The following is a 20,296-nucleotide window of genomic DNA, read 5'->3' as shown; positions in this document are numbered from 1 at the left end:
TAAATGGCATTCAGTGAGTGACATGGTAGAAGAAACAGTCAATTACCCAACTATTAGAGGGAAAACGGACATCTTTTTGCTTGATTCATAAGACCAAAGCTAGAAGGAGAAGGGAAATGAGTCTGACTTACAGGCAGTTATATGTTTTCTTGTGTGTAATTACAATAATGTCAAATGTTTTGGCATAATTAGTGCTAAAAGAAAGCGAGACAGCTATTTAGCTAGATACCTAACCAACCCACTTGTCCTCTTCAGCCCTCTTCTTCACATAATTGCTTTGACAGGACTAGAGAAGTTTCTAGAAAATTACTTAAAATAATCAGTTCTCAAAGTTGCATGAACCCCAATTTAACTGTTCCTCATCGTCCTTTTGCAGTTTCAGCCTTTTTAGTACCTTTGTATTATCTACCGCAGGACGTTTTGTACATTTTTTCATACTAACCAAATGAACGTCTACTACCAGATTTAACAGTGGTTTGAAGTAATTTTTTACATCATACTCACAGTCTGCTGGAAGGAAATATGAATATATGACTGATAAATGACAGCAACCTTTGGAGTTTATGTCCTTTGATACCCAAACTTTACAGGTATGACAGGAGCCATCCTTGACTAGATGTTTAATTCTAGCCATGCACCAATTTCAGTTGTAAAGAAATAAGTTTATCTAGCAAAACCAAAACAAACAAAAGACTAGCAGGAGGTTTTCATAGTTTTTTTTTTGGTTAAATGGTTTGAGTATTGACATGAAATGGACAAATTGGTAAAAGGTTCACGATATTATTGGTTAGAGGAGTAAATTGATTGATTTGTGGTTAATACAGAATGTCTTGAGGCACAATGCTCTTTTTTGTCTGTATAAAACTCCAGAAAGATTAAACGGTGAAGGGGTGAAATGACCAGCACACCCATTGAAAGAGTTTGCAATTTATTTTTACTGTTTTAAAAGGTAAATAAAAATTTTGACATTGCTTCAATCTCCAGTTTCTTCAGTGGACAGGCACTGGGCAAGCATGTTTGAGGCTTAATAATAAGAAAACTCAGAGAGGAAGAAGATGTTACTTGCTGATCCAATTATACCAATTACAGCTATTCATGCTGTGCTTTCGTGACATTCAGCGTTTTCTGTTTTGTACCAATAATACATGTGGGAAGGATTAAATATTTCTGTTTGAATCGTAACTGCTTGACATTTATAACACTAAGCGGTCGATCAAAACTGTGAATGAATAATTTTTAAGAATTCATATGAAGGAGTTCAATTTCTTGATTGTGTGCAATCAAGAAATTAATGGAATTGAAAACTTTTTTGTTCTTGTGCCAGTAGGAGGTAAAAATATAGTTGAAATGTGACCTATCATGCTGCCTTGAACAGGTTAGGATAGGTTTGTGGACGACACAAAACATATATCAAATTATTCTTAGATAATAATATTTATCTAACATGAGAGATCGGGCATTCGCTGTGGCTGCCCCCCGTCTCTGGAACTCTCTCCCGGATTGTTTGAGAGCTCTGCAACCACTGGTTCACTTCAAAAGAGGCTTAAAGATTTTTTTTTTATTTAAGCAAGCCTATTCTGCCTCCACATGATTTTGATTATGTTGATTTTATCTATGATTTTAGTTGCACTGTGTAGCACTTTGAGATTTTTCTAATGAAAAGTGCGGTACAAATTAAATTGATTATTATTATTATAGTCTGGTCAGTTCTGCCTGTTTTGAGTTCCTTTCAGAATTAGCTGTTTTAGGGCCTCTTGTCACTTCAAATTCAAATAAACTGCTTCTGGCCACACCCCCCCCCCACACCCGCCAGACTCAACATTTATACTCACACATGAAAATAACTGCAAACAGAGGCGTAATTATACAAGCATGCATCCTTGAAAAGCAGAAGTGGATCCTCCTGTACAACCAACAATAATATACATTGCAAAAACACATACTCGCACCAAGTATTTTTTTTAAATCTAGATTCCTGTGCAAATATCTTAGTACATTTAAAATAAGACAAAACAAATTTATAAGTGACTTTTCTGGAAGACACAGGAACTTGCTTTAAGTAATTGATTTTTTGATATTGATGAAAAAGTACTAGTTATATTGGCAGATTATTTTTCTTATAACATGGGAAAAACATCTTGTTCTAAGTGAACATCTGCCAATGGAACAAGTCGTTTTTCATCAATATTAAGGAATTATTTACTTAAAACAAGCTCTGATATCTTCCTGAAAAATTACTTCTAAGATAGTTTTGCCTTATTTCAAGTTTACTAAGATATTTGCACTAGAAACTAAACAAAAATTACCTGGTAAGATTTTGTGTTTTTTGCAGTTTGAGCAAGTGGCTTCTGGGGAGTAAGACAAAAGCAAAACGCTTGTCTTTTCCAACAGCCATTGTACAGCAGTAAAATGCGCAGGAGCTCCGCTGGGGTTGATAGGTAAAAGTGGCTGTTGATTGTGACTTAACATCTCGTTTTCTAGACAAGAAAACATTAGCTTATGGTCAAATAAACACTTGGATTGTTTTTTTAAGTGCTTGGGGGTGTTTTCAGAAGCAGTTGAGACCCATCTGAAAGAATAAAAACATGCAAAATATTTATTTTGCATACTAGGTCCCCTTTAAACAAACAAGAAAAAAAAAAGCAAGTTTGATTGTAAAGAAAGTGACCTGTAGATTGGGTCTATAAATGGTCAGATTAGATATTTTTCCACAGCGCAGTCACCCAGATGGTCTGTGCTTCGTTCACGGAGGTGCGATGTGACACACAGAGCTGCAGACACTCGATTCAGTGTCACAGCAGTTTGGTTCACCCAGAGATGACTCATTGTCCTGCTGAGTGTAATCACATCAGAGACACCAGGGAGACAGGTCCTCCCCACTGTAACCCGCCTTCCTTCTCGTCTCCCTCCTGAGGATTTGTCTTCTTCTTTCTCCGTTTTTCATTAGCTCACAACTGCTCTCATTCCTAATTATGAATAGATTACTCTTCGCAACTGTAATTTTGCCTGCAAGAATTAACTTGCAACTTTTTAGCAGTGAGTTATTTCACTGCAATCAAACCAAAGCCACTGCAGCTGCAAAAGTGGGATTCAGGGTGAGACGAGGCCTGGCAATCAATGATCCAGGGTAATGTCTCCCTTTGGTTAGACCATCGATTGTTCATGACGCTATTTCTGTCCTTTTACTGGAGTCTTATTTTAGCTTTTCAGACTAATGATTCATTGCAGAGCGGAAAGAGCAAAGATCCTTTGATGTGTGTTTTCATGTTGCAAGCCTCTGTTGGTGTGTTGTTAGCTTTGAAATATGCAGAGGGGATGAGTGAAAGAAGCTGCCCTTATTATTTCTTTGAAAATGAAATAATCTGCTGGTTTCAAGCCACTGATATGCTTTGTGCAGTGCGGCACTGCAGCAGGAGTCGCATACTGTAGAGGGGGATTAGTGCCTGTCTGTGTCAGGGACCACCAAACTTTTTATGAGGTGAGACCACAGGCTAACATGCCACTGAAAATAGGCTACTGGTGCTGCTATGAATCAATCTGGGAATAACAAATCTGTGTAAAAAGACTAGAATGATGTCAGTACTGGAACGTCTTATTTAATTCCATATTATGAAAGTAGAGATGCATCAAACAAGCTTCATATTAGCTGATTTTGTAAACCTTTGACTTGCTAATGTAATCTATATTCTTGCAGATTGCTAAATTAGTTTTTTGTTCTCAGATCATCAGTAAAGTGTATTAATAAATACAACAAAGTATAATGCAAACCAGTGTTTTATTTTCTCATTTTAGTTATTTTCTTGATTATTCTCATTTCCTTTTTACCCTTGCCTTATTTTCTTATTGCACAAATGCCAAGTAAAGAATCTTAAATCTGGATTTTCTCTTTTAAAAACACAAGAAGATGTAAGAACATTTTTTTTTCTAGCTTTTCTATGAGCAGTCATTCATTATTTATATAAGGAGCAGATGTAATGTCATGCTGCATGAGTTTGAGAGGAGTTGCTGAGAAACAGGGTTTCTATGACGTTTTAAAACAAAGACAACATGATTATGGATTTGATAAAAACTGTCTGAAAGTCCTGTATTTTCAGCTAGTGCAGTTAGCATAGCAGAAGTATTTAGGTTTATTCACTGGGAGAGTGTAGCTCCTTACCTTCCCTCTGAGATTTCTAAAAGATTTTCCAAACATTTCCAGATCAGGAATCTGATCCCAGATAAAGAAGAAGTTGATGGATGGATGGAACTTGCTCTATATGAGTTTGAACACGTAAAACAGAGATGAATCATTGCTTTGCAAGAATATAATAGCACCAAAACAGTTAGCAAATCCCACTGGTTTTCTCAAATTAAAATCAGCTTTTTTCTTGCAGTTTTCTTTGCTTTCTGTCTGTTGTCATCTTCTGTTTTGTTAACCGGTTTCTTGATGCTGCCTATGTTTCTGTCACAAGTTGCAGGTTTTACTGAGAATCACATTTAATTACAGCATTTGCTCTTATTTAAACTTTTTGTGCTGAGCTCTGTTTCTGCTCTCAACACTCTTCCCCTTTTTATTCTTAATTATATGAGATGCTTGGTCTTTAAAAACATGGGAAGCTAATCATGAACGGTAATGGGTCATAAATATGATGCTTTCCTTGGAGGGTGAAAGTACTTTAATTTAAATAGTGGAAACGACTTTATCAATACCTTTTTACAGCATCATTTCCAAAGCCTTGCTCTCCTTTGCAATTTGACTCGTCCTCCGCTGATCAAGACACTCTATATTTGGATTCTCTCTAGAGAGTCTGTCTGGCCAAAAACCCAGAGTTGCTCTGTCCCACTCACTTTTCTTTTTTTTTTTTTTACTCTGACAGGCTCTGAGAAGTTGGATTCAGTTCCTTCTCAGATGAACAAGGTCACATTAACAGAGCCAGTAGTAACGCTTATTTTTCCATCTCCTGCAGTGTCTCATACTCAGGACACACACCACCACTCCAGCGAGAAGCCCCTGATTCAGTGCTACAAGTGCGGGGAGCCATGTAAGGGCGAGGTCCTCCGGGTGCAGAACAAACACTTTCACCTGAAGTGTTTCACCTGTAAAGGTAAAGGAAAAAAAAACATTTTGTAACAGGAAATGTACTGATTTGAGTAACTAATATTCAATTTTTTATGTGTTCATTTGATGTTGCTTGCAAGATTGTCTCAGCCTTAACTCAGCTTTGAGAAACCTAATATCCCTGATGATGGATGAACATGTGGTCTCTCTACAGTTCAAGAAATGAAACAGCTTGGATTTTTTTTAATATAAATAAAACTGTGGGAGTTGTGTGAAAATGTGTAGCTGAAGTGCCAATAGTAGATACTGACTATTCATGTAGCAGTCATATATTTTCTATAATTGTATGGACTACGAAGTAGCTTCTATAATAAGGTTAAATGAGGTCTCTTAACTAATTAAGATGCCATTCAGACTTCAATATGTAATCATTGTAATCCACATGGGTGGAACGCCTTTGGCATTCTGGCACATGCATAATGCAGGCTCACTTTACTAATCAGGCAGCCCTATTTTGACCTGAACTCACCCTGTTGAACCGTTGTTGTTAATCGGTGACTTAAACACTGTTATAGAGTTAGCTCAGCTCGCCATGGGCTCAGAATAACACTGTCCAACGCTGAGATTAGTGCTAATTCTGTCTTTTGGTCGGGGTTAATGATTCTCAAAGGGGACACAAGAACAGCTTTACTGGGCGCCGTCTTAGTCCTAGTTTTAACTTTTTCCTCTGTTCCCTGACAAATCTATAGGATGAAGCTGAAGCCTCATCATTTTAGAAATAAACCAAACATGACATCTTTGCTTTCTTTCTCTTACTACATTTGACACACAAATTCAAGTTTCCCCCTTTTCAGTTGAATTTCATGAATCCGTCTTATTGAGTTTACTATTTCTGTAGTGGTATGAGACTTAAGAAAAGTGGAAACAGCTGGAGCTCAAAGTCTGAAGGCACCACATCTCTGGTGCTGGTTTTCTTTTGGACTCAGTTATGTCAGTAATCTCATCATCTCTGGGCTCTAATGCAATTAAAGATGATTCCTTTCGTCACCCTCTCCATCCATCCTCAGGACTTAGTGTTGGCCGTTTACATAAGAATGATATTTAACATTAAACAGTCCACAAAGGTTTTAAAATTACAGGCCTATAAATGAAGTGCATGGGTCATGATGGAAGCTTTTGATGAATGTTCACAAATTTTCTGGCCACTTGTTAAAAGTTTATTAAAAACCGAAAAGCATTTTACCAGCCACCAAGACCAAACCCCGATAAAGTTGTAGCTAAATGCGTAAGTTGTGGTGAAATTTATTTTACTTGTAAATTTTAAAATGCTTACAATAAACTATTTTGAAATTTTATTTAATTGCTTGAATTCAACATTTTCCTTCATTAAATGATTAGAACAGGGCAGATGAGTTACTTTTACAAACTTGGAGCTGAATTCAACATCACATCACATTTCTCACTTTTCGTAATCCTCCACATAGCATCTCTAGTTATTTCAGTGTTTCATGTTTGTGCAGACTACAAGGTTATATTTGAATTGAAGGAAACTTGTTGGAGCCTGAAGATTTGGCACATTATTCAAAACCGTTTATCAGCAAAACAAATCTTTCCTGAGCTAAATTATTACTTCGTTTTGTTTTAGTTGTGCGATTATAATCAAAGATGATTGAACACTTCTATGTTTTGCTTCCCACTGCAATACAGAAAGCAGTTAGATGTATTTCCCTGTGACCTTTTAGTCAGCAGCTATTTCACACACTGGGTGAGCCTCTCAACAAAGCCACCGGTGCGTTCAGGGGTTGGGTGGCTTTAATGGCAGATATTGGCAAAGGACTAAATGAGAACAAATGTATGTGTCATGTACAGTGTGCGGCTGTGACCTCGCCCAGGGGGGCTTCTTCATGAAGAATGGGGAATATCTGTGCATGCTCGACTACCAGCGCATGCACGGCACCCGCTGCAATGGGTGCGGGGACTTTGTCGAGGGAGAAGTCGTCACCGCCCTGGGCAAGACCTACCATCCTTCCTGCTTCGTCTGCACCATCTGCAAGTAAGGCGTCTGCTGAAGCCATGGCTTGAATATCTCTGCAAACGTAACGTGGATTTCAGAAACATTTCTTAAAGATTCCAGTTCAGTGAGAATCACATCATGCACAGCAGGGGCGTGTCTAAATCTTTTTTTTTTTCTAATTATGGGGCAAGATTGTCTCAGCCTTAACTCAGCTTTGAGAAACCTAATATTCCTGATGATGGATGAACATGTGGTCATCCATCATGACCACATGGGTGGCACGCTAAAATTGTAATTTCATATAAATGCACTGCAGTCTTACAATGAACAGTGGAAGAAAACGTGAATAACATAATCATTTATTTATCCAAACAAAACACATGAATCTGTTTAGCAGGCTTATTTTCTTGTCACATGATTAGCCTGTTTAGCTTAGCATAGCTTAGCTAAACAGAAGAGTATACAACTCTTTTTTTAACGCCGTTGTGCTTGCTCTATTCAACTTATCAACTTAAAGTCAAAATTACTGAGCCATTATTGATTACAAATTGCAAACAACTGTTTAATTACCCCCCTTTTCTCCTTTATGAAAAGTTTTTTTTCTTTTTTTGCAGTATGGAGGCTGCTTTTTATTTTTCTTTTTAAACGTCATGTACATCAACCTGCTGAAGGGATTAGGGACGGAAATAAGCCACTTGGCTATTATCTCCTGGATTTTCTTGTAAATGTTAATTAATATGTAATGTTGCATTTAAAAAAAATCAACAAAAAAGCATTTCTGTCATCTACTGAAAGTGTAGACAAAATCTATGCACAGTATTTATTTGTTTATATTTTAAATGTACTTTATTTCAAACAAATAACATTACATAGAAAGATCTTCAACACAATAAGTATTATCAGATTAATCTGTAGAAACAAATTAAACAGAGGAATGATGTCATATAAATAATATAAAATAACCACAAGCAGCTTTTGCAATCTTCAATAAATTTCTACGTAAATGGATAAAATAAAATAAGGCACACCTTTTAGTCAATGCAAACATTTAGTCTATGTACAGTACAAACTGATTGGCAGCTGTGGTGGGTGTGGCCAGACAGGGTGGCCAATCAGATTTCAAGGACAGCTGGTGACCACACCCAGGATGCACAGACTGATTTGTGGTGATGAACTAAGATGAGACTGGTGGGAAATCCAGTCGACAGTGTGCAGCAGAATGCCATGTGTCGTTTCTGTATGTTGTCTGACCAAATGTCCTACTCAGGCGCTCAGTGTTGACACACATCTTCATCAGAGAGTCCTGTCATCTTCAGCCCTGCAACCCGTAACTAATAAGCTGTAACACTTGCCACGGGGCAACAACACCATGTTGTTTCTTTGACTTCATGTCTGACAGACGACCGTTCCCGGCCGGAGACAGGGTGACCTTCAACGGGAAGGACTGCCTGTGTCAGTACTGCGTCGAGCCCATCTCTCCTGGACCGAAGGACATCCTGGGCTCCAGCAGTAAGTAGCTATTGTTTTGTTTTATAAAAATACAGGAAGGAAATTAGCTTGGCAAAAGCTCATGTTTGGTTTCACTCGAGGCTGGAAAGCGTGGAGTAACTAGTGTGTTGCTCCATGACTTCTAATGTAGTTGTTTACAGTCTTTTGAAACTACTTTTCAGGCTATTTACGAATTATTTACATGTCAACATCATGTAAATATTAACTGAAATTTTGTTTAAACACATGTGATTTTACTCATTTAGAGAGAATATGTCGGAGAATTTGAAAATATTCCACAGATAAATCCTTTCAGGCACTGTTTTTCAAAAATATTCCCACAAATTTTGATATATTTTGTTAAGGTGTTGGTGGGTCTTTGTGAAGTTAAATTAAAAGGATATGAGTTTTCCCAATTTTGGCAACGATTTGTAAAGACTTTGGTAAAAAAAAAAAAAAAAACTAAACGAAGAAACATAAAACACAACATATGGTAAGACTTGGATATTTTAGACGCCTTAATCTGAAGTATTCAATCGTATAGTTGACTGCAGATGTAGAGGTGTTATTTTTCTGGGAGGTGAACCTTCACTCTAGTGTCTATTCTTTTCCTGGCTCTAACAAGTTTTCTTCTGAAATCTCCCCACATTAACCGTCCTGCAGTAAAAAAGCATCCCAAAGCATGATGCAGCCACCACCATTTGTCGCAGTAGTGAAGCGTAGTTTCAGTTTTTTGCCAGACATAACGTTTTAAGCAAAGGTCAAACAGTTAAATTATGGACTCATCTGACTAGAGCACCTACTTCCACATGCTTATGGTGTCCATGGTAAACTGCAAAGAGGATTTCTATTAATCACGATGAATCAGGATTTCTTTCTGACCAAATTTCTTCCTCGAAGACGATGGCTCCCCACTTTCCTTCCATTTTTGATAATGAATTCAATAGTTCTCAACCCAATTTTAGTCTGTATTGCAATCTTTTTGGATGTTTTCTCTGATGAATGCCAATCATTTCACACTTCTTAGACAGACTAATATCCTCTCCACAATCAGGATGTTTTTTTTTTTTGTTTTTTTTTGGACAAAGCTGTGTAAGAAGTGAGAAGCTACTCTTTAATACGTTAATACGTTCAATATGTTGTTGCCAGCTGTAAGATGACATATAGTAATTATCTAACAGAGAGGGAATCACAAAATGTGGAACAGTTTAAAGGGCATCAATATTTTGAGAGGCAATACAAATACAAGGGAGCATGAAATGATTACAATTTTCAATCACAATTAACCGCAGGACTTCATGCAATTAAGAGGGATTAACCCGCATTCATTCACAAATTAAAAAGACGTTTTAGGAAGTTGAGGATTTTGTCCGCACAAATGTGATTAAATTACTCGTAATCTCTAATTAGATGTCCAGACGATTTTAGAATAATTGCTATTGGTTGTTTGCTGTGTTCATCATCATAGGAATAAAAATTAAAACCCATCTGATGAAGTTATAATGTTTCCTTTTTTTCATACTAACTACAATAAAACCCCCCACACATTTCTATTTGTTAAAGAAATAAAAAGGGCGAAACACACAATGAGGTGAACACTTTGTAAAGTCACTGTATACAACTTTCTTGAAAGTTTAAAATGGTGTAATATTAGCAACAATCTGCAGCTATATGCTGTTTATTCAGGCAATAAAAGACCAACTAAAACTAAATGTCAAACAGATGTAAAGGAATCTTTTCCAATCCACATAATATCCCAGAAAGTCTCCAGTAAAGCCAAAGGAATGAGAGGAATGACAGAGGTCCACCTTTTGAAGGGGATCCTCCAGCTCTCTCTCTGCACAGCTCTGCTTTGTGTATAACACCAAGACAGGCATTGCTAAATAATTCATACCCATGCATTTCCTTCCCTCTGGAGCGGGGAATGCGTTGCCCTGAAATACCCCTCCTCTTCCAGCTCCTCATCCTCTCCCTCCTGCTCGCCTCTCCCACCCCTGCTGGTCTCTCTGCTTGTGTTTGAAGAGCTTTTAGACAAGGTCACCTATAAATAAGGCATGCTGATTCTACTCGCGTCATCATCATAGCCTTGTTATGCCGTGCAAAGTTATCCTCTGTGCTTACAGTTGGCTCTGAGTTGTTCTATTTATTAAAGAGGAGATGGCGACCAACATTTTGCACTTGCACTGCCTCAAGATCCTACTTGGATATGGATGAAGCTTTCAGTCCTGAGTGTTGATAAGAAGGGGCAGCTGTCAGACCGCTGCTGATTGCACTCTGTCTCCATCTAATGTCTCGGGTCAGAATTGACACGCCTGATCAGTTTTTCAGCTCGTGGAGGCGTGTTTTTACTTGAATCCAAACTTTTGTTTCTGGCAATGTCAATTTATTTTATAATTCAACCAAAAATATTGCTCACTCAGTTAGAATGTAGTCAAAAAATTGAATTTATTTCAATAACTGAATTCATTTGTAAAACTTACAGGATATACAGACGTAACTCACACAGAATTATATATTTTAAGTGCTAGTTTTGATAATACAAACCAAAATTCAGCAACACAGAAATTAAGCCAATTTCCTAGCCTACAACACACAGTGATACCATCTTCATCAAAGCACATTTTGGTACGCTTGGCATCATGTGTAGGTGCCAAATCCCACTGGAGAATGGTATCAACATTTCCATACAGATTGTCAGTAAAAGGGAAAGTTTTGAAGTAGATGGCCACATTGACTTTGGAGTTGATAAAACACTGTGAACCAACTCCAGCAGATGACTTTGCTCCCCAAACCTTCACCCCAAACCTTATGGATGAAAAAAAAAAAATCATTCATGTAATATTCTTCCTGCTTGATCAACTGAATTTATTAGCTGTAAGTCATAATCACCAAATTTAACAAAAAAGAATCACTTGACATAGATAATTGTGTAAAATGTGCAAAATAGCTACATAATAAATGGGTTTCACTTTTTTATTGGCATTATTGACAGGAATGAACCTTTCGTATTGCACCTAACCGCACTTTCTACTCCTTCTACCTTCCTAGATTGCTCAGGATGTGGCCGCGACATCAAGAACGGTCAGGCTCTTTTGGCGCTGGACAGACAGTGGCATCTGGGTTGCTTTAAGTGCAAGGCCTGTGGCAAAGTGCTGACCGGGGAGTACATCAGCAAGTAAGCAGCTGCTCTCTCAACACGCCTCCTGCTCAGATCCAGCCGTGTGTTGTGACAGTATGTCTGGATCCTGGATTGGATTTGTCCCACTCCTCTTTATAGGGATGGCGCCCCCTACTGTGAGAAAGACTACCAGATCCATTTTGGAGTTCAGTGTGAGGCGTGTCATCAGTTCATCACGGGGAAGGTGTTAGAGGTAAGAAACTGCACACCCTGCATACAGCTGATAGACTCCATACAAAAGGAAGATGTGTCCCTGTGCACTCTCTGTGCAGCCATCTATCATGCTTCTTGGAACAAATTATTAACCTCATCTTACTCTTATGTGAGCCTGCCTAAGGTAAGAATATGAAGGCACAATGTTTTTACGTAAAACTGCTGCAGGAATATTCTTGAACGTACATAATATTGTTTGGAATATGCATATTTAAATGTTTTGCACTGAAATAAATGGAGAATTTGCATATATTAAGCTGCTCTGCTTCCAGTATAAAATGTTGCACAGAGCAGAATTGTGAAATGTAGTTTGTAATCCCTGATGTGTAATCTCTTCAGCATCCATCCAAGCAGACTCTTTTACATGACTTTTTGCATGTAAAATATTAATTCTTTGCAGATTTTCTAACTCCAGTGACATGCACTATACAAGTTTTCGTTGCCACAAATTACATAATTATTACATAAACCCACCCAATGAATGTCCTCTGACATTTAGGATGTGATTATTTATTAATTCTGTATGTCGTGCGGCTCTTATGAAACTCTGGGCTTAAGCTTCATATGGTGTGAGCTGTGTTTGTGTAAATTAAGTTTTGGGCACTGATGATCTGTCTGCACAGCAATAGTAACCCATCGGAGGCAAACAGGAGCTCTTTATACTTTATGAAGCCACCACAATCATATAAGAAAAAGCAGTTCCTTATTCACAATATTAATTATTTTTTATGCTGAAAAGGAAATTTGAGTCAGGCCATAAACTGGACAGTAATAGCACAGACAACTGAACTGTTTTATGCAGTAAAATGCAAATACTATGCATATCACTAAGTGTCCACTTGCAGGCTGAAATGTTACACAGAGTTGTTATCCTGCAGGCTGTATTTCATTTGGCTATTTATCATCCGTGGTCAAACTCGCAGTAGCTTTTATGATGGAGCACTTTGCATGCAAAGTGCCACATCTGAGTGGAAGGAAATTTAGACTCTCCAGCTATCATATCTTTTTATTGCGTTGTGTTTTGTAGGTTCGCTCAAAGCGGGTTTTTGAAAGGCAGGTTCACCGTTGAGTGGATGGATGTCGTGGTGGTCACATTTTGAACAAAGTCAGCGATTTTGTGGGTCATCGTGCTTGAGTGCAGCATGCAAAGTGAAATTAAGCATCCTCTTTAAAGGGAGTGCGATACATTAAGAGTAACCTGGATCTTGGAAGGAGGAAGAAGTGTAACAGGAAGCAGGTGGAGCACCTGGTTTTGTAGCCTGGAAGTCTCAGCTTGGCTCGCTGCAGGCTTCATTGATCTTCATTTCCATGTGATGTCAAGTCTTTTTTTTATTTTATTTTTTTTGTTGAGTTTTTGCTCCGTGTTTTTCAGGCAGGAGATAAGCACTACCACCCCAGCTGTGCGAGATGCAGCAGGTGCAATCAGATGTTCACAGAGGGAGAAGAGATGTATCTGCAAGGTGAGTGGATCTAAATTCACTGTTGTGATCTCTTGGGTAAATCTTAGGTGAGCCACTAATAATGGGTTTGAAGCAGGAAATAATATACATGCCTAAACATAAGAGGTTGTTACACGTGATAGTTGTTACTTTTCCACTTTCTCCCATCAGGATTAAGCTACAAATAATGTGATTCATTCTCCACATGCCTAATTTGTCTTATATTAACTTAAATAGCATATATCAACAAATTGGCAATTTAAGAATTAAAAATTGTTTTAAGTTTTTTTTAACTTAATGTCATTTTCTGCTTTGCAGCTAGACTCGTCAAACATTAATTATGTTATTTGCATGTCCATATGGGTATATTTTCTATCTCCACAAAGAATTTCCATTGACTTAAATTTATTTTTAATTAATTTCTATAGGCTAAAGCTGGCCCTTACCTTAAACCTAACAAACACCTGAAACTTCAGAGACAAATGAAGACAATTACATAGTCGGCCTTCTATCACCAGAAGAACATTTCTAAGGTCAAAGGACTAAAATCCGAGCAAGATCTTGAGAAACTCATTCATACATTTATCTTTAAAACACAAGTGCAGCTATCAACAATTTTTCCACATAATTGTTGAAGGAAGAATAATTTGATCAACATTCTTGTCAGAATTTGTAAAGTTCATGAAGATTGGTTCTTTTCTTGGCACAGATTTGGCTTTTAATGATGATTGATAATAATTATTTAAATTATGGGACCAAAAACATTTGTTTGGGCTTACATAATCACCTTCCGTCTTGCTTTCCAGGCTCGACAGTGTGGCATCCCGGCTGCAAGAACACCACCAGAACAGAGGAGAGACACAGAGAGCGGGTAGGAATTCGGGAATTATTTCTATGCCACTTCCTGTTACCTTTCTGTTTTAGCCCTCTTGACATTATTTTCCAGGAAAAGACAGAGATTAAGAATGTGTAACAAGCTCAACATGCTCTCTTATGTTCCCTGGATGGACATGTTAAACTTTAACCATCTGTGGTTAAAATAATTTGCCTGCTTGGGCACTGTCGAGGCTGTGTGCGAGTGTTTGTTTGTTCATATTTACATGTGATGATGTGTGTGTTTGTGTGTGTGAACTGGTGTTGGGCAGAAGAGGCACTGTGAACCCCCCCTCTCCCTTCCTCCACAGCTGTTGCCTCCGTCCCTCTTATTCCTCCAACAAACAGAAAGGCAGGTACTGTATTCAGTATTGGCTATCAGATGGCATCATCCTGTATTTCCACCACATACATTAAGGACCCAGATCACTACATGCTGCCACCTGCTGGAGACAGCCTGCAGTGCCCTCTCTCTGGCTCAGCCATTCAGTGCAGACCTAACCTTGTTCACTTCTACGCTGCATGATGAGACAAAGAGGCACACATTTAGTGGAAGAGAAAACTTTTAAGTTTTGAGTAATTTTTCTTTTTTTTTTTAAATAAAACCTCCATTTACCCAAAACTCATCGGATTCAGACCTGCTGCTGCCATTCAGCTTCCTCATCTCCAAGCATGAGGCTCTTTAGACCATCAAACCACAGAGCTAAAGCACTAATTCACTTTGCAAAATTTGCAAATGAATGAACTCATCATGAGATGACATGTTAGTATTAAGTGCCTTAGGTTACCAGAGTACAGAAGACCAACTACTACCTTGGAACTTTTAAACACATCCCTGCTGCAACACAACTGAATCAAAACGCTGAAACAAGCCATTCTTTAGATTCAGATGGGTTGGAGCAGAGATGCATTTGAAAGTTGCAGAATTGCAGCTCCCCAGGACTGGATTTGGGCAAAACTTGCTGCAAGATATAAGGTGGTTCCCCCTCATTGCTCATACAACAATTAAGCTAATGTGAACTGTTCAGGGAGATTGGAAAATAATCTACAAGAGCATCCCAAAAAATTAGAACACCATTAAGACACCTAAAGTTCAGTTTCTCAGAAAATTATGAATATCACATAAGATCAACAAAACCATCAGTATAGAAATGTGTTGTTATAGTAAAGCTATGACTGACGAAGTCATGAGAAAGTCTGGTAGCTTATGAGTTGTCAAGGAAGTACATCGTCAGAGAGCACGCCACAAAAGGTCATTGTTAAAGTCATTCTTAACGCCTCAGCGCAGCTGATTTCATCCATGCCACGCCACATCGATTCAGTAATTCATGTAAAATGAGCCTCAGGTACCACATAAACATTAAGCTGCAAACATCTCTGTTGCTTTTGCACTTTTTCCAACCACATTTTTTCCTTCTACTAAGCTTTCCTATTAGTACGCTGGGACACAGCTCTCTGTGAACAGTGAACTTCTTTTGCAAAGACTTTTTGTGGCTTGTTTTTCATGTGAGGGTGCCAGTGAATGTCTGTTGTATAACTGTAAAGTTCTTCTTCTTCTTCTTCATGATTTCTGTATCATAGCATTTCTGTGCTTTGTTGTTATTAAGTAATGTTTACATTTTCTGAGAAACTAAATTTTAGTTTTTCATTAGCTGTAAACCATAATCACTGAAATGATCAGAAATAAATGCATAGAATATGTCACCCTGTATGTGATGAACCTATACAGTATTTGAGTTTGACTTTAATTCATTTGGTGAAGTAAATCAACTTTTCAGTGATATTCAAATGAATTAAAATGTAGTTGCAATTTGCAGATTGCAGCTGGTTGTGGATTGTGTTAAAAGAGTGACTTACTTACAGATAGTTTAAAAAAAATCTACCCATGTTTTTGTATTTCATAGCCTACGAGGTCGTCGTCTGAGAGCATTTGTTCCAGACCTGGTTCAAGCATACCTGGCTCACCGGGTCACACCATCTATGTGAGAAACTCCCGCTGACATGCTGAACATGTCTAAATATATTTAGATAGTTTCAAATCTCAATAATCTCCCTTCATTCTTGTGTGTGTTTGCATATTTGTCTCCCTAGGCAAAAGTAGACAATGAGATCCTTGATTACAGAGACTTAGCTGCCATTCCAAAAGTCAAAGCCATTTATGACATCGAGCGCCCTGATCTTATCACGTATGAACCCATGTACACAACCTCTCTGGACGAGAAAGACGAGAGACGAGAGTGTGTGGGAGAGGTAAATACAATAATTGCATGCTTCTTCTTCTGCTGAATGCACACCAAAATGACCAGCAGCCTGGTAAAGATGAGTAAAAAAAATGTTTTTTTTCCCTTGAGACAACTGTTTTGTTTTTCTCAGCTCCTCTCTGCTAGACGGGAGCGTTCCCCGATGCCCGATGACAAGGTAAGACGTCTCCTGATGAACGTTGTTGTGAAAGTTATGAAACCATTACTCACTGAATGAAAAAGGAAATATAAATTATATTTAATATTTGTTATAAAAAAAAAAACAAAAACAAAAAAACAGCTGTTCTGAATCAGAACTGTTTGTTTTATTTTTCAAGTCGTCCAGAAACATGTCGCCAACCCCATCAGCCGAGGTGAGCCAGTCGTTTCCGCTCGCTCTGTGAATTGCAGTGTGATTGATCTCAATAAAACATTTCCCAATCTGTGCATGTGCGACAGAGTTTTTATGACAGGAGGGACCGCATTCTCCAAAGATCCACCAGTCAAGGCTCCATAGGGTCCCCGGTGTATAATCGCCATGGCTACACTCCCACCCTATCACGGTCACCGCAGCATTTTCACCGACCTGGTGCGTACTCGAAGAGATTAGCACGTGGAGGTTTGGTCATGTTTTTTTTTTTTCTTTCAAAACAAATGATTTCAGGCTTATTATAACATTTATCTTCTAGAAAATGATTCACTTTCCTCATTGTGATGAAAAATTGGTTTGGTAGAATATCTCTTAAGGGTCAATATGTTACCTCCATCAGATAGTTGTTACCTCTGTTTGGAGATTTAGGAGCAATTACTTATTGTAATTTCCAGTAATTAATATAAATAAACGTACAATGGTGGGCACAGCAAACTTAAAAGTTAGTTTCGCTAACCTTAAAGAACTAATTGTAGACAGTTCTGTTAATGCTAAATCACAATATTTAGTGGAAGCTAATGCTAAAACGCTAACTTTAATTGATATCTGCCCTTGATTGAGCAACAATTTAATTTTGATATTATAATTTACATATACTGTGATGCCTTAGGTATTATATTCATATTTATATGTTGCTCTCTACTGTCCGTGTTTTACTTTGGTCCTATTTCTAAATTTGAAATAAAGTTTTCAAACTCCTCATGAGAGAAAACATGAGGAGAGAAAGCCGAACTACTGCCTAAACGGTTTTCACCCACGTCAAAATGAGAGCATGAATATAAACATGTAACTACTTGAGAAATTCATCGGTCGACAACCAAAACTTCATCACAGACGTTGAACTTTATTCAACTAAAACTTTACAAAACACCCAAGTAAATTAGCGCTTTAGAATTAATCTGGTAAAAAGTGTGATAAATGTTTTCTAAGTTAGCAAGATCACTAATGCATTAAGTTAATAATCTAGTACTTTTCTTTCAATTCAGTATTAAGGAACTACTGACTTAAAATAAGCTCCTATAACTTGCTGGAAAGTTATTTGCAAGTTAGTTTTATTTTATTTCAAGTGCACCAAGTTATTTGCACTAGAAACTAGACCAGAAATCCTTGGTAAGACTTTGTGTTTTACCAGTACAATGGTAAAATGAATGGGAAGGTTGGTTAGAGTGGAATGGCAACAGCATGAAGTGATGGTACAAACTAGTAAGGGGGCAAAATGGCCTGTTTTACACTTGTTTTTTTTTTCTATTTCTTACCTTTCACGTTGGGTGTCTTTTATTACTTTTTCACATTTGACTCATGTATTTCTCCCCTTTCCTTTGGCCCCCCGTCGTCTCACCCTTTTACTTCCTCCTCCTCACGTTGTCCACTTCTGCTGCCTGGCACTGGGGTTTCTGCCCCACACCTTTCCTCCCTCCTTGCAGAAGCTCTGACAGGCATGCAGAAGCTCTGCTCCTCCCTGTGCAGTAACAGTGTGGGCTCCAGAAATAGTGACTCTCGTCCCACCTCCCCTTTCAGACACCACTTCCTCCCCCATAGCCAAGGTAAGGGGCCTAAGCCACATGTGTCTGACGCCCAGCTTTGAAGCAACACGTCATTTCCATTCAGTCAGATGGCCGCCCCTCATCAGTGTGTCATCTGTCACCCGGATCCATCTCCATATCCCGTCAGAACCACACCTGTAGTTTGTCTTAAGAAGAGTCTTGCAGCCAAACCCTTACATTTTCACCAACTTGCACCAGTTTGACTGAAATAGCTGACAGACTCACTGTTTGTCTTTAGTCACTTTGCATGCATTTTTCAGGTATCTGCAAAACAAAGTCAATATCTAACGTCTCATCACCGCTATTGGATTGCACAATAGGTCCATTAAATCTAAAACTAAAACACAATAAAAGGGTTGGGCATATTGCCCTCCAAAAATATTCATTCAAACTGAACGTTTTCTGATTTTGTCCCATTACAACCACAAAGTTCAATGTGTTTAATTACAACACAGAGGTACATGACATGCAAAACGTTTTGCAATATAAAATCTGAAAAGTGTGGCATGCAATTGCATTCAGCTTCATTTTTGCTCCCTGGGAAAAAGCAATGCAACCAGTTGCTCTCAGAAGACAGAGTGACTTATAAAAGCCTTGGAGGTTTGTTAGAGAACACGAGTCGGTTTGTGGCTTGAATATGAGAAAATGTGGAAAATTCCACAGGGCACAAATATATCTCCCCTCTACTGCGAAGGTTAGCCGCTGCTTGCTGTGAGGAATTAGTTTCCTGAATAAAAGCTCCTGCGATAAACCTACATTACTTACCATCTCCAGAGCATTTTATCTGTTAGTTTGAGCTGCATCTGTTCAACTACATCAATTGGGTTTTCCAGAATGCGTCTCGTTCATCCAGCATCTCCTCACCTGGTCCTTTTGGCCCCTGTGTGTTGCGCAATTCAGACTTTAGTGAACGTGCTCATGTTCTGTTCTTGGTTCTTCTCACTGGAGGCCCCGACCCACCGAGTGGCCGGAGTTCCCCCCTGCCGCTCAGGCCCGACAGCCGGCCGGTCACCCCGCCTCTCTCTCAGACCCCTAAACATTTCCACGTCCCAGGTAGGAGCTGGAGCGCACCCTGTCACTGCTCGTCCTGTTGACTCTCTTTGCATTTCTGTTATGTTGTTGTCTCAATTGGTTTGTTTCTTTCTGTCTCTCTCTACACCATAAAGGATCCGCTTTTAGACCTACAGCAACAAAATATGTATAAAAAAAATTAAGTTGGCGTATAAACATGATGTACAGTGCAGGTGTCTTGTGTTTTTCCTTTTTTGTCCCACTTAAATGTATCAGATTATCGAACAATTTTAATACCACGCAAAAAAAATCATTTAAGTAAATACAAAAAGCAGTTTTCTAAGTGAAGCTTTGTTCTGTATTTATTTGCTTTCAGATCAGGGGATCAACATCTACAGAAAACCGCCCATCTACAAACTTCACGGTAACTTTCTGCCTAATTCAGGATTTGTTTTGCAGAATAATAATTTATGAAAATTTAAAATTTCCCTTAATGAGTGATTATTAAAACAGAAATGTTTTTAATAGTTATGATTCCCATTCCTGGATATGTTCTATCTAAGTGCTAAATAAAAATGCAAACAATTTCAGGTATTAAATATAAAAACAACAACAAAAACATTTTTGGATGTTGAAGAAAAAATCTCAACTGAACCCAGTTGACTCAGTGTGTTCATCTAATCATAGTCACCTTCAGTGTCAGTGTGATGTTTGAAGTCTGTCTCTAATCCTTTTCTGTCTGTAGTTTGCTTCTACACGGCACTTTGTCCATCTCAACAAGTTCTGAAAATGGTGTGATTATGACTCGGATAAGACAACGTGCAAAAC

At 38.3% G+C, this 20,296-nt stretch overlaps 1 protein-coding gene across 16 annotated transcripts in view; it reads left to right on the top strand.

Annotated features, from left to right (window-relative positions):
• Positions 1-20,296, top strand: part of ablim1a (actin binding LIM protein 1a) — a 48,904-nt gene that overhangs the window by 20,610 nt on the left and 7,998 nt on the right. For 7 of the 16 annotated variants that reach the window (XR_001422462.1, XM_015019496.1, XM_015019493.1 and 4 more), the window contains exons 2-17: positions 4,947-5,084; positions 6,908-7,091; positions 8,452-8,561; positions 11,589-11,715; positions 11,818-11,911; positions 13,304-13,391; positions 14,177-14,241; positions 14,555-14,599; positions 16,148-16,225; positions 16,335-16,493; positions 16,617-16,661; positions 16,822-16,857; positions 16,943-17,072; positions 18,338-18,457; positions 19,406-19,510; positions 19,845-19,892. Coding sequence is in view for 15 of the 16 variants with exons in the window: in XM_015019496.1 (XP_014874982.1) it covers positions 4,947-5,084; positions 6,908-7,091; positions 8,452-8,561; positions 11,589-11,715; positions 11,818-11,911; positions 13,304-13,391; positions 14,177-14,241; positions 14,555-14,599; positions 16,148-16,225; positions 16,335-16,493; positions 16,617-16,661; positions 16,822-16,857; positions 16,943-17,072; positions 18,338-18,457; positions 19,406-19,510; positions 19,845-19,892 (1,572 nt within the window). In the remaining variant the exon portion in view is untranslated. The remainder of the gene's footprint in view (positions 1-4,946; positions 5,085-6,907; positions 7,092-8,451; positions 8,562-11,588; positions 11,716-11,817; positions 11,912-13,303; positions 13,392-14,176; positions 14,242-14,554; positions 14,600-16,147; positions 16,226-16,334; positions 16,494-16,616; positions 16,662-16,821; positions 16,858-16,942; positions 17,073-18,337; positions 18,458-19,405; positions 19,511-19,844; positions 19,893-20,296) is intronic. The other 9 variants (XM_015019494.1, XM_015019501.1, XM_015019491.1 and 6 more) reach the window with 5 other exon arrangements.

The sequence above is a fragment of the Poecilia latipinna genome, unplaced genomic scaffold (assembly GCF_001443285.1).
Source record: "Poecilia latipinna isolate Pla-1442-1.1 unplaced genomic scaffold, P_latipinna-1.0 Scaffold2440, whole genome shotgun sequence".
NCBI lineage: Eukaryota > Metazoa > Chordata > Actinopteri > Cyprinodontiformes > Poeciliidae > Poecilia > Poecilia latipinna.
Note: the sequence above shows the minus strand (reverse complement) of the source record. Positions and strands in the feature narration are given on the sequence as shown.